Raw genomic sequence first — 25,416 nt, forward strand, 5'->3', positions numbered from 1 at the left:
TTCCTCCGGGGAGGGGGATAAAGATCCCCCGCCGCCGGCCCATGAGGATATTGCCGTGAAAGGTCCGGTCTCTCCGCCTCCTGCCCCCGCCGGGTCCGGCCCCCCCCCTGGGGTCGCGTTGTCACGGAGACCGGCAGCCGGTGGTGCTGGCCCGCGGGGCGGCTGCTGCTGCCGGCGGCGGCGGCGGCGGAGGCGGCGGCGGCGGCGGCGTCGGGCGTGTGTGACCGGCCCCGGCCCCCTCCTCCTCCTCCTCCCAGGCTCCCCCCAGCCCCCCGCTCCCGCCGCCTCCCCGGGTCTGCCCCCATCCCGCCCCCCCGCTGCCCCTGGCCCCTGCACCCCGGCGCGCCCGGTCCCGCTCTGGGGGGGTTGGTGGCTTCGCTTTGCCATGAGTTTACCGCAGAAACCGGCTCTGAAATCAGGCACAGCGACTGCAGCAGGAACCGGACCCGGCACCGGAGCGGCGGCGGCGGCGGCGGCGGCGGCAGCAGCGGTACCGCCTCCTCACCCGGCGGCGGCAGCAGCGGCGGCAGCGGCGGCGGCGGCGGCAGCGGCCCCCCCTCCTCACCCGAACATCAGGGCCCTCCAGACCCAGGCGCCCCAACAGTATCCTTTTCACCTTCCTGTCGGCCCTTCGGTTCTTGTCGTCGCAGTCCAGGGGGACCCCGCAGCCCAGGGGACCCTCCTGCCGGCCGCCACAGCCCAGCCAGGAAAGGGACAGCGGCTCAAGCCCCTGCATCGGGCTTGGGCGGAGCTTTTGGGGTGCCCCGGCAGCAGCACTGCGGGGGGACCCCCAGACACTCTGCAATACTGTGAAAGCTAGCTCCACTTGGCCATGCTTCTGCAGCCCCTTCCTTTTAGAGCTTGGGGTCCCTTCTCCCCTCCTCCCCTAAGGTACCCTCCCCCCCTTTATTGGGCAGAATTTGCTTGGTGCCTGAGACCAACCCTGCAGGGAAGGCTTTTCTCTGGTTGTTGTGAGGATTACACCCTCCTGCTCTTCTCCTCCTCTCGGCTCCCCCTACAGCGGGACACAGTGGGCTTCCCTAATTATTATTAGTACATAATAAACTTTATCTGTAAATTTCTTGTTTGAAACTAATCAGCTCGTTTCCGAGGTAAGTTGGATTTTCAGTCTAAGGTGAAAATGTACAGAAAGCAGATCCTCTGGATAATTTTTTTTAGTAATGGGAGAGTTGTGATGTGGTTTGTGGTAGAGATCTGAGGAGGAAATGTGACGCCGGACGCTTCCCTGTCTTTGACCTTTTTAAAGGAAGAGGAAGTTCCCTGACATTACCCATCACCCACAAAAGTCTCACTTCTTGGAAGATTTGTGTTAGGCTGAATATTTTTAATGGGCTTTAATTTACTCCTCATAGGCCTGATGTCTAGAGAGTTACCAGGGCTTCTGGAGGAAAGTCTAGTATTGAATGTTTCTAATTTCATGTTATTTGCTCGATTGTAGAATTTTGGACAGCTTTGATTGAAAAGACTTGGTGATGGGGTATTTTAGTCAAAAACTAGCCGGTGAAGGTAAAACGTTGAATTCATGAATTCCACGGAGATTTAGAAAGGTATTGCGTACCTGAGAATAACATTTCATCATGCATCACCTCCTCCCTACACCCACTGTATTTGTGTAAATCAATAAATAATGATTGGATGTTAGATGTGTTGTGTTTTTGTGTTTGTGTCGTCGTGCGTTTGACTTTTAGAGATTGTAGGATGTTTGAGCAAGTAAGAAGCTAACTGCTGTGAGGTCCCCAGATTATTTCACAGTCTGTAGTTTGATTCTTGTCTGTATAGATTACTTTGAGAAGGGAAAGCAATCTCCCTTCTAGAGTCATTTCAGGTCATTGTTTGTTTTCTGCCAAGTGTCATTTTCTCTCTTCTTTAAACCTAGTTCATGTTTTTCAATCCAGGCACCGTGGTGCAGTGTAAAGATAAATTCCATTCCAGTGTGACGTGTGTACTGATTTCATAATGTTTTTATCCTGCATGATTCTGTTCAATTAGGAATTGTTCACCGATGAGAAAGTGTGGTGATAACTTAGCGTTGCTTATGGAAAACCTGGTTGGTTTTGGTCAGTGTCTCTGGGGTGGGGGAAGATTGGCTGGTTTGCCTACTTAAAGGCAGAGTTCAGTGTTGAATCTCTTAAACCTGTCTTTGCTTACTACTTTGTGAGTTTAAATTCCTTTCTAATTTCATTTTTTACCTTGATTGCCTATACTCGGTTAGGACTTTAAAGTTTCTGAATTGTGCCACCACATAAATTACTCATTACCTGCATCTTTGAGCTGTTTTGGCAATTAAACAGAAATGAAAGGAAACCTATAGTAGGTGTCCTTGATGTGCAGAGTAGTAAGGACCGCAGTGCTGAATGTGACACTGTTTGGTGAATTGGGTGGCTTTTTGGGACACAAAGAGCTGTGTTTCAAGTATGCTTTTTCTCAGTGCATTTCACAGAAGGACTTATAAAAGCTCTGAGTTGGTTGCAACATTCAAGTAGTTACTAAAGCTGAAACTTAATTTTCTTTTGAATAAAAAGCACTTGTTAAAGAGATAAATTTAAGTGTAATTTCCAGTGTAGATAATTTTAAACCAATTTTAGTCATATGGAACACTTACTTTTGTGTGGCTTTATGTTTTTACTTTGCCTCATGCCATTGAAGCTAAAATTAATCTTCCTCTTGATGTGTTTCACAGCTCTTACTGTTTTCTCTTTGCTTTTACACACTGAAAGGTTACAATTGCTAAAATAGAAAATTTTATTATATAAACAGTAAATGAAATATAGGTTGTAGATTTCATCAGAACACACCAGTGGTGAAGTGTTATCAACTGGTAATGGGGTATTGATTAAAAAAGGATTGAAATAGAGCAGTTCTACTTTTCTACCCTGAGGGAGTATGGGAATTTGTATTTGACGCAAGTGGTCATTGTTCAATAAGTTGATAACATTTAAGCATCTTGGCAGGAGTGCATAGCTGGAGTTGCACTGTTCATGGCTTGAATAGATCTCCAGACCCTCAAAATATGTGGGTATAGTTGTGTTTGCGTTGAATTAATAAGTTCAGACAGTTTTATTTATTTTTGAGACAGAGTCTTGCTCTGTTGGAGTGCAGTGGTGTGATGTCGGCTCACTGCAACCTACGCCAGCTGGATTCCAGCAATTCTTATGCCTCAGCCTCCCGAGTAGCTGGGATTACAGGCGTGTGCCACCAGGTCCAGGTAATTTTTTGTAAGGCGTGATCAGCGTCCCAAAGTGCTGGAATTACAGGCGTGAGCCACTGCATCTGGCCAGACAGTATTTTAAATTTGTAAAAATACTGAAAAGATTTGCGTGGCACTGTATCCTTCATTTATACTTAGTGTTCAAGTGACAAATCAGAAATGAGGAGAAGTGTTAACAGTAACGGATTTGAATGTAAACTGGCACCTGCTTAAAAGTAGGTATCAGTATTGCATGGCAGGACCCAAAAGGCCATTTCAAGCAGTGGCCTTTGGCTTAAAAGAAGCAGATGATGGGGGCCTGGCAGAGGGCAGGCCAGGATGTTCAAGGTTGGAAAAAGAAAAACTCTGATATGAAAAGTGCTAAAGGAATGGAGAAATAGGCTTAGGGTTTTCATAACATAATCCAGCATGAAGTTTATAGGTTATGAAATTAGCACTTTAAACTATTTGCCTTGAGATATGCTCACCCTAACTTACCCGTATGAGGTTCCAAGAGGCTCTGTGGAGAATCTTAACAGTGATTCTTAACCTTTTCTGGGTAACAAACAACTTTGACATTTTGATGAAAGCTATATAGACCCTTTCCACAGAAAACTGTGCATATATAGAAACTGTTGCTTACATTTTTTGGGGGGGGGGGTTTCTTGGGCCCCCCCTTAAGAGCCTAGCTCTTTAGGCTGAAATTGCTCACCCTTCAGATAATTCAAGATAAATGAGTTTGAATTTAGGTATCCAAGCAGTTCTGACTTAAAAAGAACAACTTTGCAGTCAATGTTATGAATACGCAGTGTTCTCTCTATATGGAAAGGCTTCAGGGTATAATTTCTCTCAGGGTTGCTGACACTTCTGGGGAGTCTAGTTACTGTTTTGGGGCAGCCAATATAGTTAAGAAAATCAGGCAGTGGGTTCTTAGCAGGAGCTAAATTTGGGAAAGACCTGTATCAACCGGAAAATACCTCATGTTCTTAGCTAGTTTGTCATAGATATGTGACATATCTATTAAAAACCGCTATTCCTGTTGCTTCTTTTGGTATTGTAGTTTTCTTTTTTAATTTCTGTATTGATTTTCAGTTTTATTTTACAGGCTGAAGCCAATAACATTTTCTGTCTTCTTTTTTGCTTCTCTACCAAAGCTAAATATGAATAATTAATAATAGTATTTATTTATTGAGTTCCTACTATCCTGGGAGCCAGACATGCATAATTTTATTTAATTCCCAGGAGAACTTTAATAAGGTAGTCGGTATTGTCCGTATTTTATAGATGAGGAAACTGAAGTGCAGAGAAGTAATGTTTCCAGGGTTCTCCTAGTAAATGGTGGTCTGTGATTCAGACTGGTATGACTGACTCCAAAGCCCATGAATGCCTTTTTCACTATGCTTGGCTGTTTCTCACCAAGCCTGTATATGGGAATGGGAGGAAGGATACTTTCCTATATTTGAGAGCCAGGGGAAGGTCTGTATACAGAAATGAGGTTCTGTAGAGTAATTTAGAACACAGTGATACTGTACTTTGTTTTAATTAGTTCATAGTCACATACTGCTAGACAAGTAGGTTATCTTTACCTTATTGAGCCTTAAGACATAGGCCTTTGGTTGAGTGCATGTTCCTGCTTGTTCAGAAGTTAGCAAGGCCTCAAGCAGAATACCATTATAATTAGCAACTAGAATTCTGTAGCTCATATAGTGGCCAGCAGTCTTTCTGCTCCTAAGCCCCACCATCAAGAAAACGTCAAATATTGAGTACAGATCCTCCTATAGGAGAACAGAGGGCAACAGATACAAGATGGAGATAAGGAAGAAAGTTACTCAGATGCCTGAGTTATAGCTCAGCTGCTGCTACTTCCTGTCCTAGGTTTATGGGTTTCAGAGGAAGGTATTTTCTATACCCGATCTTAGCTAGAAAGTCAAAAAGTGATCAAAGTGAAGTATTTTCTATCAAACCATGAGAGTTTAAACCAACTTAGGACTGATGTGTTGATTTTCCGTATTGGGGTTTCTGATAACATTTTTAATTTTTTTTTTTTTTTTTTTTTTAAGACAAGAGTCTTGCTCTGTTACCCAGGCTGGAGTGCAGTAGTGTGATCTCAGCTTACTGCAGCCTCCACCTCCCGGGTTCAAGTGATTCTCCTGCCTCGGCCTCCTGAGTAGCTGGGATTACGGTGACATGCCACCAAGCCTGGCTAATTTTTGTGTTTTTAGTAGAGATTGGGTTTCCCCATGTCGACCAGGCTGGTCTCGAACTCCTGGCTTCATGTGATCCGCCTGCCTCAGCCTCCCAAAGTGCTGGGATTACAGGCATTGAGCCACCGCACCTGGCCCTGATCTTGCGAAACCCGGTCTCTACTAAAAGTACAAAAATTAGCTGGGCGTGGTGGCGCCTGCCTGTAATTTCAGCTACTCAGGAGGCCAAGGCAGGAGAATCGCTGGAACCCAGGAAGCAGAGGTTGCAGTGAGCCGAGATTGCACCACTGCGCTCCAGCCTGGGTTACAGAGTGAGACTCCACCTCAAAAAAAACAAAATCAAAGGTCTTCTAGAAAATGTTTGAAAACCACATCTGTTTTTTGAGATTGAGTCTCGCTCTGTTGCCAGGCTGGAGTGTAGTGGCACGATTTTGGCTCACTGCAGCCTCCGCCTCCTGGGTTCAAATGATTCCCGTACCTCAGCTTCCTGAGTAGCTGGGACTACAGGTGCGCACCACCATGCCTGGCTAATTTTTTGTATTTTAGTAGAGATGGAGTTTCACTGTGTTAGCCAGGATGGTCTTGATCTCCTGACCTCGTGATCCGCCTGCCTCGACCTCCCATAGTTCTGGGATTACAGGTATGAGCCACTGCGCCCGGCCGAGAACCACATCTTAAGTCAATGGAGAGGATTCCTGTAATCCTAGCACTTTGGGAGGCCGAGGCGGGCAGATCACGAGATCAGGAGATTGAGACCATCCTGGCTAACACGGTGAAACCCCGTCTCTACTAAAAATACATAAAATTAGCCGGGCATGGTGGCAGGTGCCTGTAGTCCCAGCTACTTGGGAGGCTGAGGCAGGAGAATGGCTTGAACCCAGGAGGCGGAGATTGCAGTGAGCTGAGATCGCTCTACTGCACTCCAGCCTGGGTGACAGCGAGACTCCGTCTCAATCAATCAGTCAGTAAAGAGGATTGCCACATTTTGCCATTTATATTGAGGCTTCAGTAGATGTGGCAAGTTTATGAATTCATTAATTCAGCACCCCCTGTATGCTGCTACACTCAGTGCTAGATGTAGGATTGAAGAGCTAAGGTAGAAATCATTGCCCTCAAAGAACTTGGTCCTTTTGAGTAGAGGTGGGTAAACAAAACGTCATGAGGCAAGTACAGTGATAACTGTGATAACTCTGCTGTGAGAGTAGTCTGAGGAAGGAGGAATTAAGGCTTTCTAAAAGAAGTTGACATCTCAGCTAAACTAGAAGAATGAGTAAGAATTAACCCAGGTTTACATAGCTTTCTCTTCTGCCTGCCTGCTTTTTCCAATTCCATTGCTGCTGCATAGAATTTTAATAAATGGATTTCAGTCACGTTTCAGCCTTTTTTTTTTTGCTAGAGGAGGTACCAGAGAAAGCGACAGTCAAACACAAGCTAAAAATTCAAAGTATTTTCTGTATCATAATCTGAGGAATTAGTGTATGAGAAGGAGATACATACCTGATCTGATCCGTGGTGGGTCTGTTCCTGGTCTCTCCTTCCCAGTGCATCTCATAATATCCTTGCCCTTTTAATACTAGACTTTGGCTTAGAAACAGTACTTGCTAGTCTTAAAATAGAAGTAGATTTACCTTGGTGTATTGAGAAGTGCACCTGATTTGGAGGCAAAAAATCTGGCTTTGAGTTTGGCTCTTTCTTTGTAATAGATATCTTATCTTAGACTAGCCAGGTAACTGCTCCAGGCATTAGTTATCCCTTCTCTGAAATGTGGGGGCTAGACTCATTTATTCAGTGACCTTCTTGAATTATAATTGCTTATGATTGTCTTTTGAGATTTGTGTTATTCTTGCAAGTAGAGGGGAGGGATTTACAGAAACCAGTTAATGTTTTCTTTGTCTGATGGTAAGTGACATGTTCTGTGGTGGCTTATTGATATTAGCAGATGCTAACATGGGGCAGAGGCAAAGCAGCAGTTTGCTCATATAAGCTACTTCTGGTTTTTGGCTTGTTAATGTTAGATTCAGCCAAAGAGACAGAAGCACCTCTCTGACTTTAGTGGTGAAGACTGTATAGTTAGTTGTGAGATAGTGGGAGACCATAAAATAAGGTTGTCATGGTCATTTGCTGGCTTGTTCTGGGTGATGATACAGTTAGTTCATTATGAGATATGAGGGAAAGTAAGTTCTGGAATAAACTCCCGTGGTGCTGTGGTGAGACACAATCTATTTTTACCTAAGGAATAATACTTTGAGCTAATATAATAGGAAACTAACTAGTTCCTGATTATTAGCCATGCATATGACTTTAAGCAATGGATAAACTGCAGCTGAGACTTCCATGGATGAAATATTCCAGGATCCCAAGTGACTTCTGAATTCTCAAATGGCTTCCAGTTCTTTGGCTTGCTGCCAACCAAAGAATTTTTCAATCTCCTGTAGCTCAGCTGAAATTTGAGATAGTTAAACTATTTTAAGTGCATTTGAAATTTGTTAGTTTTTATGACTTTTTTTTTTTTTTTTTTTTTAAGACAGGGTCTTGCTCTGTCACCCAGGCTGGAGTGTGACCTTGGCTCACTGCAATCTCTGCTTCCTGGGTTCAAGTGATTCTCATGCCTCAGCCTCCCAAGTAGCTGGGATTACAGGTGTGTACCACCACACCTAGCTAATTTTTGTATTTTTAGTAGAGATGGATTTTGCCATGTTGGCCAGGCTGCTCTTAAACTCCTGACTTCAAGTGATCCATCCACCTCGACCTCCCAAAGTGCTGGGATTACAGGTGTTAGCCACTATGCTCTGCCATGATCTTTATTAACTAGTAATTGTTTTGTACCTTTTTTTTTTGAGACAGAGTCTCTGTCGTCCAGGCTGGAGTGCAGTGGCGCAGTCTCGGCTCACTGCATCCTCCACCTCCTGGGTTCAAGTGATTCTCCTGCCTTAGCTTCCTGAGTAGCTGGGATTACAGGTGTGTGCCATCACACCCATCTAATTTTTGTATTTTGGGTACAGGTAGGGTTTTACCATGTTGGTCAGGCTGTTCTCGAACTCCCGATCTCAAGTGATCTGCCCATCTCAGCCTCCCAAACTGCTGGGATTACAGGCGTGAGCCACCACACCCAGCCTGTTTTGTACTTTTTTGAGCCCACTGTGTGCTGCCTGACTTTATAAGACATTGAATTTTGGTAATAGAATGTAAACTCCATGAAGGCAGAGATTTTTGTTTGTTTTGCTCACCGTGAAATTGCTAGCACCTAGAATACTGCTTGACAGATAGTAGGCAGTCTGTAAATTTGTTTGTTTGTTTATTTATTTATTTATTTATTTATTTTTGAGATGGAGTTTTGCTCTTGTCGCCCAGGCTGGAGTGCAGTGGCACAATCTCAGCTCACTTCAACCTCTGCCTCCTGGGTTCAAGTGATTCTCCTGCCTCAGCCTCTAGAGTAGCTGGGACTACAGGCGCGCACCACCATGCCTGGCTAATTTTTGTATTTTTAGTAGAGATGGGGTTTCACCATGTTGGTCAATATGTTCTCGATCTCCTGACCTTGTGATCCGCCCACCTTGGCCTCCCAAAGTGCTGGGATTACAGGCATGAGCCACCGTGCCTGGCCTGTAAATATTTATTAAATAAAATGTTAAGTGTGTTGGACTTTAGGAATCAATTTGAAGATAAGTTTTAGGATTAATGTAGATGGCATCACAACTCACTTATAGCATTCAGAGCTGCCCTCAAATTATTTTGCAGTGATGTATAATTGAATTGAAAATAATTCTGTAATTTCCTTTCAGATGGAATAGCATTGACCCAGTCTACAAAGCCATCTGAAGTGCCTGAGTTGTATTTGAAGTACATATTGATACTGAGGATTAGGGTTGGTATGAAGGCCAAAGAGGAACAACATCTGTAGTCAAATATTATTATTAAAAACTTACGATTATAAGAGCAACACATAATTAAATGAGAAATTTGGAAAAATATAGAAAAGTAAAAAATCACTCATAATCTTATTAGTGGAGACAACCCCTTTTATTTTGTTTTATTTTATTTTATTTTATTTTTTGGGGGAGAGAGTGTTGCCCTGTTTCCCAGGCTGGAGTGCAGTGGCACAATCTTGGGTCACTGCAACATCTGCCTCCCGGGTTCAAGCAATTCTGCCTCAGCCTCCCGAGTAGCCAGGATTACAGCTGTGCACCATTATATGCAGCTAATTTTTGTATTTTGGGTAGAGGTGGGGTTTTACCATGTTGGCCAGGCTGGTCTCGAACCCTTGACTTCAGGTGATCTGCCCACCTTGGCCTCCCAAGGTGCTGGGATTACAGGCGTGAGCCACTGCGCCTTGCCACTTTTTTTAAGAGGTGGGGTCTTACTCTACCTCCCAGGGCATGTTCATGGCTCACTACAGCCTTGAACTCCTGGGCTCAAGCAATCCTCCCACCTCAGCCTCCCAAGGAGCTGGGACCACAGGTGTGTGCCACCACGCCTAGCTAATTTTTTTGTAGAGATGGGGTTTTGCCATGTTACCCAGGCTGGTCTCGAACTCCTGGGCTCAAGCCACCTGCTCACCTTGGCCTCCCAAAGTGCTGGGATTACAGGCATGTGTCCCAGTGCCTAGCTGTGATAACCACTTTTAACATTTTGGTGTATTTCTTTCCTGATTTTTTTTCTGTGGATTTTAATATTAGTGGTCATACATTTTTGTAACATAAAGTCAGATTATGTACCTAGTTTTGTATCTTGCTTAATTTGCTACCTAAGTATCTGCCATGGAAAGTACTTTTTTTGGCCAGGTATGGTGGCTCATGCCTGTAATCCCAGCACTTTGGGAGGCTGGGGCAAGAGGATCACTTGAGTCTAGGAGTTTGAGACCAGCCTGGGCAACATGGTGAGACCCTGTCTCTACTAAAAATTAAAAAATAGTTTGCCAGGAGTGGTAGTGCATGCCTGTAGTCCCTGCTACTCAGGAGGCTGAGGCTGGAGGATTGCTTGAGCCCGGGAGGTCAAGGCTGTAGTGAGACCTGATTGTGCCATTGCACACCAGCCTGGGTGAAAGGGCAAGACTGTCCCCAAAAAATAAAAAGAGATGCTTTTTTTTTTTTTTAATTGAGATGGAGTCTCACTCTGTCACCGAGGCTGGAGTGCAGTGGCACGATCTCAGCTCACTGCAACCTTGGCCTCCCGGGTCAAGCAATTCTCCTGCCTCAGCCTCCTGAGTAGCTGGGATTACAGGTGCCCTCCACCACGACCAGCTAATTTTTTGTATTTTTAGTAGAGACGGGGTTTCACCATGTTGGCCAGGCTGGTCTCAAACTCCTGACCTCGAGTGATCTGCCTACCTCAGCCTCCCAAAGTGTTGGGATTACAGGCATCAGCCACCGCACCCAGCCAAGAGATACTTCTTGAATAGTTTTATTCTGTGTCTACTAGGAATATAAGTGAACTTTTTGTTTCTTTGGAATGTTTTTCTTGGGAATATTTTTTCACCTTTGGCTTTTAGCTTAGAAGTTATGACTGCACATTACAAAGGGGAATGTTCAAACCTTTATCAGTAAGTCAAACATCTTTTGAGTTATTGTTCCTGTAATGTTTTGCATTATTTACAAGATTAAAACTCAATGTAACATCACAAGTTTTTTTCCCATACAATTATTTACATTTCTTTATTATCCCTTTGAGTTCATCTTTATATGTTTAAGTATACTAAGTTTTTAAAAAAGGCTGGGAGCCAGAGTCCTAATTTTTTTTTTTTCTTTGTGACGGAGTCTCACTCTGTTGCTCAGGCTGGATTGCAGTGTTGTGATCTCGTCTCATTGCAACCTCCACCTCCCGGGTTCAAGCAGTTCCCCTGCCTCGGCCTCCTGAGTAGCTGGGATTACGGGCACCCAGCACCACGCCTGGCTAATTTTTGTATTTTTAGTTGAGGCAGGGTTTCACCATATTGGCCTGGCTGATCTTGAACTCCTGACCTTGGCCTTCCAAAGTACTGGGATTACAGGCGTGAGCCACCGCACCTAGCCTATTTATGTATTGCCCAGGCTGGTCTCGAACTCTTCACCTCAGGTGATCCACCCTCCTCAGCTTCCCAAAGTGCTGGGATTACAGGTGTGAGCCATCGCATCCGGCCTTTAGTTGGTTTTAAGGAAGTGTTAGTATCATAAGGAGTGATTGAAGGAAGGAGGAAAAGACCACAGGGATTCATGCGTGTTAAGGGAAAGAGGATTGAAGTGTGGGAACAAACATAATTTTGGAATAAGGAGAGAAAATTAAGTGGGAATAGAAAATGAATACAGCCAGTTTTAAACCAGAATACTATTTTTACATTGAGAATGGAAAGGACTGAACCTTGAAGGGACATAATAAAGTTTAAATGAGATGATTCCTGACCTTTTTCCTAGGTCCTAGTAATTAGTATGTAAGAAATAGAACTTGTTCGGAGAACTTGGCCAGGTGCAGTGGCTCATGGCCTGTAATCCCAGCACTTCAGGAGCCCAAGGTGGGTGGATAGCTTGAGTTCAGGAGTTTGAAACCATCCTGGATGACATGACAAAACCTTGTCTTTACAAAAAATACAAAAATTAGCCAGGCGCAGTTGCACGTGCCTGTAGTCCCAGCTACTTGGGAGACTAAGGTGGGAGGATTGCTTGAGCCTTGGAGGTTAAGGCTGCAGTGAGCCATGATTGCACTGCTGCACTCCAGCCTGGGTGACAGAGTGAGACTCTGTCTCAAAAAAACTCCCCAAAAACAAATGGAAAAAAACCTTAATTCATTTATTTATTTTATTTATTTTTTTGAGACAGTCTTGCTCTGTTGCCCAAGCTGGAGTACAGTGGTGTAATCTCCATCTCAGCTCACTGCAGCTTCTGCCTCCCAGGTTCAAGCAATTCTCATGCCTCAGCCTCCCGAGTAGCTGGGATTACAGGTGCACGCCACCACATTGGGGCAATTTTTGTATTTTTAGTAGAGATGGGGTTTCACCATAATAGGCCAGGCTGGCCTTGGACTCCTGACCTTAAGTGATCTGCCCATCTCAGCCTCCAAAAGTGTTGGGATTACAGGCGTGAGCCACTGCGCCCAGCTTATTCATTTTTTTGAGATGGGGTCTGGCTGTGTCTTTCAGGCTGGAGTGCAGTGGCATAATTACGGCTCACTGTAGCCTCGACCTGCTGGGCTCAAGCAGTCCTCCTGCCTCAGCCTCTTGTGTAGCTGGGACCACAGACACACTCCGCTATGCCTGGCTAATTTTTTAATTTTTTTTTTTTTTGGAGATCTCAGTTTGTTGCCCAGGCTGATCTCAAACTCCTGGGCTCAAGGGATCCTCTCGCTTTGGCCTACCAAAGTGCCAGGATTACAGGTATGAGCCATTGAGCCTGGCATGGAAGTATGAATTTTTAAAAGGAAAAAAAAGAGTTTAAGACTATAGTCAGGGTTTGGATAGGCAGAGGTGGGTGGATTATGATGAGTGGGTGATCAATATGAACAAAGATTTGGGCTTGAAGCAAGTGTAGTGTATGCTGTGTTCTAAGGATTTGGATCTGTGTGCTTGGAATAGAGGATTCTCGTGGTAGAATATTCAAGATAATGGATCCAGATTCTAGAGCATTTTGAATAAATAAGAGGAAGTTAGATTTCAGCTGTGTGAAACCATTACTTTTTTAAAAAACAGCTTTATTGAGATGTAATCCACATACCATACGAGTCACCCATTTAGAGTGTATAATTCGGTGGTTTTGAGTATATTCAAAACCAGTTGAGAATTGTACAACTACTACCATAATTTTAGAATATTTTTGTCACTCCCCAAAGGAACCTGTTTGACTCCCCATTTTCCCCCAATTCTCCCTGTCCTAGGCAAGTCCAAGTCTATTTTCTAACTCTATGTATTTGCCTATTTTGAACTTTTTACATAAGTGGACTAATGTATTTTTTTTGTGTGATTTGTTTCAGCATAATGTTTTCAGGGTTCATCTGTGTTGTAACCATGTATTAGTACTTCATTTTTAAAATTATTGAATAATATTCCATGTACCATGGACATTTGGGTTGTTTCAACTTTTTGGCCTTTGGATAATGAATAGCCAAGGTTGGATAAAAGGTTGGATAAAATTTCTGGCTCTGAATGATGTTGCTGTGACCGTTCATGGACGTTTTTATATAGATGTTATGTTGTAATTTCTCTTGAGTATATACCTTGGAGTATAGTTGCTGGGTTATATGAGGTAACTCCATGTTTAACATTTGGAGGAACTGCCAAAATGTTTTCCAAAGTGGTTGCACCATTTTATGTTCCTGCCAACAGTGTATGAGGATTTCAGTTTTTCTGCATCCTTGCCAACACCTGTCATTATTTGTCTTTTTGATTATAGGCCATCCTATTGGGTGTAAAGTGGTATCTCATTGTGGTTTTGATTTGCGTTTCCCTGATGGCTAATGGAGTTGAGCATGTTTTTGTGTGCATTTGGCCATGTTTGTGTGCATTTGGCCATTTGTCAGTTATGGAGAATTATCTATATAGATCCTTTGCCCAGTTGTTAATTGGGTCATATGTCTTTTTATTGTTGAGTTGTAAGAGTTCTTTATATATTCTGAATAAAAGTTGTTTAACAGATACAGGAGTTGCAAGTCTTTTCTCTCATTTAGTGGCTTATCTTTTCATTTTCTTGAGGTCTGTCTCTGTCACCCAGGCTGGAGTGTAATGGCACAATCAGAACTCCTGAGCTCAAGGAGCCCTCCCACCTAAGCTTCCCAAGTAACTGGGACTAACTGCATGTGTGCACCACTACACCCAGCTACTTTTTGTATTTTTTATAGAGACGGGATTTCACCATGTGGCCCAGGCTGGTCTCCAACTCCTGGGCTCAAGTGATCTGACTACCTTGGTCTTCCAAAATGCTGGGATTATAGGTGCGAGCCACCACTCCTGGCTAGTTTTTTATTTTTGGTAGAGACAAAGTCTCACTGTGTTGCCCACTCATGTCTCAAACTCCTGAGCTCAAGTGATTCTCCTGCCTTGGCTTCCCAAAGTGTTGGAATTACAGACATAAGCCACCCCGCCCAGCCTTGCGCATTAAGGTTATATAATCCATGAAGTGCTTGAGATATAGTGAGGTGTGCTATTTATAAAATAAGGCCTATTGGATAAACGAACTTTGACCATTTCTATCCTTTTTTATGCCCAGAAAACAAGTGTTGCCTGCTTTTATTATTAAGATAAATTACTATTAGGCAGTGATAGTTTTGTAAAAAATAGAGTATAAGCATTTGACTATTTTGCTGTCCTGTGAATAATTGAAATTATGAGTTACAAATTCTTAGGTTTTTGGATTTTGCATAGTGTTAGTTCTGTCAGGTTAAAATTGGTTGTTGATTGATATGAGGTTATACTCAGGCTATTCTAATGTATATGTTATTATAAAGAAACAAAATTGGAGCTGGGCATGGTGGCTCACACCTGTAATCCCAGCACTTCAGGAGGCTGAGGCGGGCGGATCACCTGAGGTCAGGAGTTCGAGACCAGCCTGGCCGACATGGAGAAACCCTGTCTCTACTAAAAAAATACGAAAATTAGCCGGATGTGGTGGCACGTGACTGTAACCCCAGCCACTTGGGAGGCTGAGGCAGGAGAATCACTTGAACTCGGGAGGCGGAGGCTACGGTGAGCTGAGATCACGCCACTGTACTCCAGCCTGGGCTACAGAGCCAGACCCTATCTCAAAAAAACAAAACAAAACAAACAAAAAACAAAATTGGGAAATACTGCTTGATCTCTTGTCTAGCGGGATTCTTTTTGCTATTTAGGAAAAGACCACATTAAAGAAGAGGTTATTTTGTTACCTTTAGGTGTAATAAAAACAGTTTATTTGTTTTAGATAAAGACTTTCCACAAAAAAACTCTTCAGTTACTTAAAATTGGGAAGTGGGAATGAGTGGAGTTGCTGATTTTGTAAGATTGTACCTGCTTTAGGTTTTAAATTATTATGCATGTCTCTAGCTTAGCTCTTACTCAATATTCAAAGGAAGTGGGTCTTAATTAGTCCATGTATTATTTTAATGGGATCAAGTACCTAATTAATAATTGTTGAATCTTTGAGGCTAATGTAGTCAGCTGATACTCCCAGTATTACATTGTTGATCTTTTTCAGAAATATTAGAATTTGAGAGTAGTCCAACTTCCTGGAATAAATGCTGTTTCAAAAGCAGACTACAGAGCACTTGCTTGCCCTTAGCTTATTACCTTTTATATTGTGTGACTGAGTGAGTGTATTTAAATGTGGTACATTTTAGGTAAGGCAATGAAAGCTGAATGTGGCTCCGGAATGTCACTGATTTCATTCTTGATCTTCATTAGAAAAATCATAGTTAAAGGATCCAAACATAAGTATGCGTTAGCTTATTTTTCCTTTACACATAGTAGACGCTTAGTAAATTTAAAAAGAAGTGTCTTGAAGGGTGCCACCATGAGTCAATGATTTTTCTAAGCTGGAAAGGAGCTTGGGGATTTTTCTGGTTCAGCTTTCTGCCCCCTCTCCTGCCTTTGTTCCAGAGGCTGAGGGGAGGTTAGGGCAACTTGCCTAACCATAAAGTTCATGCCAACTCAAATTTATTTGAGGTCTTTAACTGACCAGTGACCTACTAATAGGTCCTGTTTCTCCTGTAATGGTCCTGGTTTGGATAGTAAATTATATGGATACCCCCACCTAGTAACCATTACATAGCTTAGACGATTAGGAATCTTTTTATTTATTTATTTTTTTTGGAGATGGAGTCTCGCTGTGTCCCCCAGGCTGGAGTGCAATGGCACCATCTTGGCTCACTGCAACCTCTGCCTCCCAGGTTCAAGCGATTCTCCTGTCCTGCCTCAGCCTACAGAGTAGCTGGCATTACAGGTGTGTGCCACCACACCCAGCTAAGTTTTTGTATTTTTAGTAAAGACAGGGTTTCGCCATGTTGGCCAGGCTGGTCTTGAAATCCTCAAGTGATTTATCCGCCTCAGCCTCCCAAAGTGCTGGGATTACAGGTGTGAACCACTGTGTCCCGCCTTTTTTTTTTTTTTTTTTTTTTTTTTTAAACATGATATCTTGCTCTGTTGCCCAGGCTGGAGTGCTGTGGTGTGATCTCAGTTCACTGTAGCTTCCACCTCCTGGGTTCAAACGATTCTTCTGCTTCAGCCTCTGGAGTAACTGGGATTACAGGTACCTACCACCACACCTGGCTAATTTGTATTTTTAGTAGAGACGGAAACGTTTCTCCATGTTGGCCGGGCTGGTCTTGAAATCCTGACCTCTGGTGATCCGCCTGCTTTGGATTAGTTTAGATATCATTAGTTTATTATAAAAGACAGACATGGAAATTATTTACATGATGAATGATTTCAGAACTTTAGTGGAACAGGCAGCTTCACATTGATGCCATTTCAATAGTGATTTATTTCAGTTTACATACTTTCCAAGAGTGTCACCATCTCTAAATGAATAATCCTTGTCATGTAGAGCTGCTTTGGCACCTCTATATTCTGGAAGAACTTTATCTCCAACTTTTTTTTTTTTTTGAGACAGAGTTTCGTTGTTGTTGCCCAGGCTGCAGTGCAATGGCGCGATCTCGGCTCACCGCAACCTCCGCCTCCTCGGGTTCAAGTGATTCTCCTGCCTCAGTCTCCTGAGTAGCTGGGATTACAGGCACTCGCCACCATGCTTGGCCAATTTTTGTATTTTTAGTAGAGATGGGGTTTCACCATGTTGATTAGGCTGGTCTTGAACTCCTGACCTCAGGTGATCCACCCGCCTCGGCCTCCCAAGATGCTGGGATTACACTGGTGCATGAGCCACGGTGCACGGCCTGTCTCCAACTTTTACACTGACTGGTTGAATCTCTCTCTGCCCTTTCGTTCAGAGCCTGATCCAGCAGCTACTGCTGTTGCTTGCCATACTTTTCTTTGAGATTTTTCTGAAAGGATAATGCTTCCTTTGGTTACGATTTCAGTGGCACTTGTTTTTCTTTTTTTTTCTTTTCTTTTTTTTGAGATGGAATTTTGCTCTTGTTGCCCAGGCTGGAGTGCAATGGTGCGATCTCCATTGCAACCTCCGCCTCCCGGGTTCAAGCAATTCTCAAGCCTCAACCTCCTGAGTAGCTGGGATTACAGGCATGTGCCACCACGCCCTGCTAATTTTGTATTTTTAGTAGAGATGGGGTTTTGTCATGTTGACCAGGCTGGTCTTGAACTCCTGACCTGAGGTGATCCACCCGCCTTGGCCTCCCAAAGTGCTGGGATTACAGGCATGAGCCATTGTGCCAGGCTGGCACTTGTTTTTCAACCAACGCTCAGTCAAAGAGGAAGAAACTTTTTTATGAGATGGAGTCTCTCTCTCTTGCCCAAGCTGGAGTGCAGTGGTGCGATCTGTGCTCACTGCAGCCTCTGCCTCCTGGGTTCAAGTGATTCTCCTGCCTCAGCCTCCTAAATAGCTGGGATTATAGGCGTGCACTACTGCTTCTGGCTAATTTTTGTATTTTTAGTAGAGACGGGGTTTCACCATGTTGGTCAGGCTGGTCACGAACTCCCTACCTCAAGTGATCTGCCCACCTTTGCCTCCCAAAATGTTGGGATTACAGGCCTAAGAAACTTTCTAAATGCTTTTCCTGCTATGACTCCCAGCACTACAGGTCCTACTCTGCCCTCACACTGTGCTGGAAGGAGAGACTCTGGTGTCCTTTTTCTGTTTCAGGATTCTAATTGCTTTTAGTTATTTCTCTTTATTCTCTTATGGTTTGTAACTATTCCTGTGACTTTCCTTATCTTTTGTGACATTGACAGTTTTGAAGATTGCTGATCCATTGTTTATAGGGTATCCCTCATTTTGGATTTGTTTGATGTTTTCTCATGAATGGGGTGAGGTTATGCATTCCTTCTCATTGCCCCATATCAGGAGATTCATGATGTCAGTATGATGATGATTACCTTGACTACTTGGTTAAGTTGGCATCTTGCTGGTCTTTCTATTGTGGAGTTACTCTCTTTCCTTTTGTAGTTGGTAAGTATCTTGTGGGAGATATTTGATGAGTTTTCAAACAATGTTAGAATCTTTTCAAACTTTGGTTCTCAATTTTAGCAACTGGTGGAGCTTGTCTGCAACATTTGTTGCTTTTGTGGTTGCCTAATTGTGACTTTCTATTTCACTCTTTCCTTCTACGTTTATTGATTGTAATTCTGTGAGGAAGAGCTTTCTTTCCTCCATTTGTTTATTATTCATATCACTATGGACTCATGGGTGTATATTTTATTTTATGGGTTAAAATCCAGTAACTATCATTGTTTGTTTTGTTACTCAGATTGTTCTAGCTTTGGCCATCAGGAATTCCTTCAGGTTGATTTCTGTGTTCTTTCAATAAGCCATCTTTTTTTTTTTTTTTTTTTTTTTTTTTGAGATGGAGTTTCGCTCTTATTGCCCAAGCTGGAGTGCAATAGCACAATTTCGGCTCACCGCAACCTCTGCCTCCCAGGTTCAAGTGATTCTCCTGCCTCTGCCTCCTGAATAGCTGGGATTACAGGCACCTGCCATCATGCCTGGCTAACTTTCTGTATTTTTGTAGAGACGGGGTTTCACCATGTTGCCCAGGCTGGTCTTGAACTCCTGACCTCAGGTGATCCACCCGCTTGGCCTCCCAAAGTGCTGGGATTACAGGTATGAGCCACCGCGCCTGGCACCTGGATAATTTATCAATTTTTTTGTAGAGATGGTCTTACTATGTTGCCCAGACTGGTCTCAAACTCCCAACCTCAGATGGTCTTCTGGCCTTGGCCTTCCAGAGTGCTAGGATTACAGGCATGAGCCACCATACCTGGCTCACTGCAGCCTCCACCTCACGGGTTCAAACGATTCTCCTGCCTCAGCCTCCCAAGCAGCTGGGATTATAGGTGCGCGCCACCACGCTTGGCTAATTTTTTTTGTATTTTTAGTAGAGACGAGGTTTCACCATGTTGGCCAGTCTTGTCTCGAACTCCTGACCTCAGGTGATCAGCCCGCCTCGGCCTCCCAAAGTGCTGGGATTACAGGCATGAGCCACTGCACCGGCCTTTCTTTTTCTTTTTTTTTTTTTTTAAACCCTTGCTCTGTCACCCAGGCTGAAGTGAAGTGGTTTGATCATAGCTCACTGCAATCTCGAACTCCTGGACTCAAGGGATCCTCCCATTTTAGCCTCCTAAGTAGCTGGGGCTACAGGCACACACCACTGTGCCCAGCTAATTTTTAAAATTTTTGGAGAGATAGGGATAGGGGTCTCACTTTCTTGTCCAGTCTGATCCCAAACTCCTGGGCTTAAGCAATCCTCCTGCCTTGGCCTCCCAAAGTGTTGGGATTATAGGCCTGAGCCACTGCACCCAGCCCTTGTTTTTTTGTTTTTAAGCTTTGCCAACATCTGAGTTTCCTGACAATCGTGTTCTTAATTCTTGTTAATACGTTATTAGAGTTAAAAAGGATTCCTTCTTATATTGCAGATAAAAGAAGGAAATGTGTAGAAGGTTTTGTAGAAGGTTTTTTCTTTTTTTTTTTTTTGCCCTTTTTTTTGTGCCTCAAATTTGAAAGGCCTTTTATGTATGGATTGTACTAGGACCTGCAGATCCAGTGTCATTACTCATCGTAGGTAACAATTTGATTTAGCAAGAAAATATAGATATTTCTGTTTTTGAGTTTCGTTAACAGCAAATTGTTTAGATGGGATTAAAGGCCCAAAATGTAGTCTAGTTATCTTTGTGGAACCCATGGATGAACACCTATAAAGTGTGTGTGTCTGTGTGTGTGTATGTATATGTATGTACGTGTGTATACTCACACCGTTGAACTCAAACTCAGGTAATTCTACTGCCTCAGCTTCTTGAGTAGGGGGGATTACAAGTGTGTACCACTGTGCCTAGTTTATGTTGTGTTTTAGTGGTGTTAAATCTTGAGTGCCAGGTCAGAATAATTGTTTTAGTTGGAGGAGCTAAGTTGAAATAAGTATTTGGTCATCATAAGTTATAGTTCATAAGCACTTTAAAAATAACCCCTTTTCTTTAATTAACTATATATTGGCTTGGTGTGGTGGCTCACGCCTGTAATTCTAACACTTTGGGAGGCCAAGGTGGGTGGATTGCTTGAGCTCAGGAGTTTGAAACCCACCTGGGCAACATGGCAAAACCTCGTCTCTACCAAAATACAAAAATTAGCTGGGCATGGTGGTATGTGCCTCTGGTCCCAGCCCCTCAGGAGGCTGAGGTGGGTGGATCGCTTGAGTCCAAGAGGTGGAGGCTGCAGTGAGCGGAGATCGCACCACTCCACTCCAGCCTGGGTGACAGAGTGAGATCTTGCCTCAAAAAAAAAAAAAAGCTATGTATTTGTTTAATAGAGAGTCTAGGCACAGAAAGGATGTTTTCTCATGCTTTCAGCGCTTTCAGTGACATTGAAGGCTTTGGTCAGTTCATAAGGGCACCACTGTGAAATTAGTTCATGATAAGGACAATTGTGAGAAACCTCCAGTTGGTCCAATAGCCTTCGGAAACTTACTGCTTGTTATTCTTTCTGATTTTTCTTGGAATATTTTGAGAGAAAAGTCATTATTCCCTTGTATTCCAGAATCATGTTAATGAGGTAGCTTAACTGCTATTCAGCTGTAGGCTCAACTGAGTGAAAAAGGACAACTAGTAATGGTAAACTGAAGGAAAGACTAGTGGAATCTTGAGAAAGACTAAGAGAAAAAAGAGAAATGTTATTGTTTTGATATTACAGATTAAGCTAACCACAGTACCTGATTCTTAGCAGGTGCACAATAATTATTTAGTCAATAATTAATGGAGCAAATATTTATTAAGTAACATTGTATGTCTGTGCTGTCTGTTGAAGAATATACAAAAGAAACCTGAGGCTGGGTGTGGTGGCTCACACCTGTAATCCCAGCACTTTGGGAGGCTAGACAGAAGGAGCACTTGAGCCTAGGAGTAGGAAGACCAACCTGGGCAACATAGGGAAACCCTGTCTCTACCAAAAAAAAAAAAAATTAGCCAGGTGTAGTGGTGAGTCCCAGCTGTGTGGGAAGGGCTAAAGCAGGAGGATCACTCTAGCCCAGGAGGTTGAAGCTGCAGTGAGTCATGATCATACCACTGCACTCCAGCCTGGGTAAGAAAGAGAGCAAGATCTTCTCTTAAAACAAACAAACAAACAAAAAAAAACACAGGAAAAAAACAGTACTCTCAAATGGAGGTATGAGATCAGAACCTTGAAAGTCAGTGAGGACTAGGGGAATAGGAAGTAGTATTTGGGCTGACTTGAAGTTGAGGGGAAGGACATCTACGGTTGAGGGAAATGGTATGGGCAGAGTCGTGGTCAGTGGTTAGCAGATGGTGTATGGTGTATGTGGAGTAGTCCAAAGATCCACTGGGATAAAATAGAAAGCAGTGAATGTGCATCTGACAGTTTTGGAGAACCTTTGGATATCTAACTGTATAATTTATCATTTATTTATTATTATTTTTTGAGATAGGGTCTTGCTTTGTCGCCTAGGCTGGAGTGCAGTGGTACGATCATGGCTCACTGCAGCCTCGACCTCCCGGGCTCACGCAATACTTCTGCCTTAACCTCCCAAGTAGTAGGGACCACAGGTGGTCCCAGGTTGATATTTTGTAGAGACGAGGTTTCACTATGTTGCCTAGCCTGGTCTTGAACTCCTGGGCTCAAGCGATCCTCTGGCTCCAGCCTCCCAAAGTGCTGGGATTACAGATGTGAGCCACTGCGCCCAGCCTAATTTTTCCAAGGTTTTCCAAGGTTTGCTGAGGTACATCCTGTCTAGAGGGAAATGAAAAGGAAAGGGTGATCATATCAAGAAAGCTATCATAAAGGAAGAAAAATAGGGGTTTGAATATCTTTGATTTCTGAAAGAAGAGTTAAAGTTGACTCCAGGGTTTTGAGACTAGAAAATGATGCTGTCATTGATAGAGTAAGAAAGATGTAGGATTTAATTTTATACGTTGTTTTGAGATAGTGGGCAGATAAATTCAGTTTAGGACATGTTGGATTTGAAATGAATGAAATATCCAATTCATTTTACAAACAAATGGAGATAACTGAAGATGTTTGGAAATAGGGAGATGGAAGTCAGATGAGCAGAAATGGTTGGAAAAACAAATCTGTGATAATATAAGCATAATGGAGAGAGGGAAGAGAAAAGCAAAGATTATTAGTAGTCTATGCAGTGTCTGGTTACTTGAGGAGGTTGAGGAAGCTTACAGAAAAGAGGAAGAAGCTGCTGAGAGGAAAGAGGAGGATCAACGCGGTACAACCTTTAAACTATCCAGAATAGGTTCCCACTGAGTTTTGTTTATGTAATTGGAGGAAGTGACATTTAATCCTTGACAGCTAGTTTTTGATTGAAAGCTCTTGAGTTTTTTTTTATTGTTTTTTTTTTTTTTTTTGAGACAGAGTTTCGCTCTTGTTGCCCAGGCTGGAGTGCAATGGCACCATCTCAGCTCACTGCAGCCTCTGCCCTCCGGGTTCAAGCGATTCTCCCATCTCAGCCTCCCGAGTAGCTGGAACTACAGGCATGTGCCACCACGCCCAGCTAATTTTTGTATTTTTAGTAGAGACGAGGTTTCACCATGTTGGCCAGGCTAGTCTTGAACTCCTGACCTCAAGTGATCCTCCTGCCTCAGCCTCTCAAAGTGCTGGGATTACAGGCGTGAGCCACTGCACCCGGCTTTTTGTGTGTTTCTTTACAAGTCTAAAATTAGTTCTTAAAGGGCTTTGGTTTGGAGAGTTACATTTAAGTTTATACTTTTGCTTATTTTCTGTAATCATATATTTTAGAAATAAAAAAACTTTTCAAAATATTTATTTATTTATTTATTTTTTAGATGGAATTTCACTCTTTCACCCAGGGTGGAGTGCAGTGGCGCTGTCATAGGTCACTGCAAACTCCCAACTCCTGGGCTCAAGCGATTCTCCCGCATTAGCTTCCCAAGTGGCTGAGATTAGAGGTGTGAGGCACCGCACCTGACTAAAACTTCAAAAATATGTAGATCACTTGCTGTCTCCCTAATAGGCTGCTATTGGGGTTCTGGGCAGTAGTTATTGTGAAATCATTAATTTGAACCTGGAGTTTTCAATAAAAGATTTTTGTATGCTAATCAGGAATTGAGCAGAGCATGATAAACTCCGTTACTATCCTTAGTTGATAAATTTTAAGCAGAAGAAAAGGAACTGTTTCAATTAGCTTGTCTTTGCCTCATTATTGTGGATTGATGTATACTTTCTTTTTTTTTGAGACAGAGTCTCGCACTGTTGCCCAGGCTGGAGTGCAGTGGCACGATCTTGGCTCACTGCAGCCTCCGCCTCCTGGGTTCAAGCGATTCTCCTGCCTCAGCCTCCCAAGTAGCTGGGATTACAGGCACCTGCCACCATACCTAGGTAAGTTTTGTATTTTTAGTAGAGATGGGGTTTCTCTGTGTTGGCCAGGCTGGTCTCGAACTCCTGACCTCAAGTAATCCACCCGCCTCAGCATCCCAAAGTTCTGGGATTACAGGCATGAGCCACTGTGCCCCGCTAGCCTATGTATTTAAAAAATATATTTCTGGTTTCAGTTTCAGCCTTTGTTTATGGTTAGTGAATGGTTAGTCACAGGTTTGTGGTAGATAGTTTATAAGTGAGTAAAATTGAGGCATATTGTTTCAATACTCAAATAATGAGACAATAGTGAAAGTACCTGCTCATCAAAATGTAGGACATCTTTTATCATACTGCTAAAAGAGATATATAGATGGAAAGATACATAGATGCATAGATACATAGCATATATCTGCATCTCCTTATTAGTAGTTCAGCTAGAATTTGAAATATTAGGTTAAATTGGCTGCCTTTGAATGAAAAAAGAACTTCTATTTGTGTTCAGGGTATAATGTTCAGATGAACCATTGGATATGAAACCAGAAAGCAGTTAGGAAGTGTTTTTCAGTTTAGTCTTTCACTGGAAACCAAAACTTTGAAAAATATATTTGGAGCGGAGGCTACTTACGACAGAAGGATTCTTTAAGATCAACTACTTTTGACTCAGAAGTAAAACTAAGTTGAAAATACTCAAAACCAGAACAGTAGAAAATTTTGTAGAATGTTGCAGATTGTTTTGCCTTTCTGGGTCTCACAAAAAAGGTTAGTGATTGATACTGTATCTGCATATTTTCTATTCCTTTCTCTGTATTTTAGTTAATAGCATTTTGTGATTAAAAAAAATATGCCCTTGACTTACTTTTTTTGTTGTTATTGAAAGCAGTTTTTCCTGTGTCTGAGCATGTATAACATTAGTGGTCTATGTAGAGAGTTTGTTTATTGCAACCAGAGGCACATTCCTAGGCAAGAATGGTTTTTGAATGTTCCATTATCCTATTTCCAGTAGGACATCTTTAGAAATGAGCAAATTCCATTAAACTAATAACCCTGATTTTGGTGGATAAGCACTTATACTAATTCTGCTTTGAGAAAAGAGATTGTTCACTCTGCTTTAGGAGCTGCTAGCTAAGTCTGGTGCTTCTTAACCTTTAAGAAAAATGAGGCTTGCTGACAGTAGGTAGTTTTTAACTGGCCTGTGAAACCCAACAGCATGTTCAGCAATGTAAACCACAGCAGCTGTCTTTTGCTGGCTTCACTGTTGTTTGAAGTATAATGAAATGTTTCTCGGCCGGTCTCGGTGGCTCACACCTATAATCCCAGCACTTTGGGAGGCCAAGGCAGGAGGATCACCTGAAGTCAGGAGTTCAAGACCAGCCTGGCCAACATGGTGAAATCCAGTCTCTACTAAAAATAGAAAAATTAGTCGGGTGTGGTGGCACATGCCTATAATCCCAGCTACTCAGGAGGCTGCAGCAGGAGAATCATTTGAACCTGGGAGGCGGAGTTTGCCCTGAGCCAAAATTGTGCAATTCATTGCACTGCAGCCTGGGCTACAAGAGCAAGACTCCGTCTCAAAAAAAAAAAAAAAAAAAAAGAAACTGCATCTCACAAATGG

General features: G+C 42.9%; 1 protein-coding gene across 31 annotated transcripts in view; it reads left to right on the plus strand.

The window, feature by feature from the left end:
* The first annotated feature begins 242 nt into the window (after positions 1–242).
* Positions 243–25,416, plus strand: part of EIF4G3 (eukaryotic translation initiation factor 4 gamma 3) — a 361,242-nt gene continuing 336,068 nt past the window's right edge. For 30 of the 31 annotated variants that reach the window (XM_054502694.2, XM_054502727.2, XM_063667500.1 and 27 more), the window contains exon 1: positions 243–603. In XM_054502694.2, the coding sequence (XP_054358669.1) occupies positions 386–603 (218 nt within the window). In that variant the 5' untranslated portion in view covers positions 243–385. The remainder of the gene's footprint in view (positions 604–25,416) is intronic. The other variant, XM_054502880.2, reaches the window with a different exon arrangement.

This window comes from Pongo pygmaeus, chromosome 1, assembly GCF_028885625.2.
Source record: "Pongo pygmaeus isolate AG05252 chromosome 1, NHGRI_mPonPyg2-v2.0_pri, whole genome shotgun sequence".
Taxonomy (NCBI): Eukaryota; Metazoa; Chordata; class Mammalia; order Primates; family Hominidae; genus Pongo; species Pongo pygmaeus.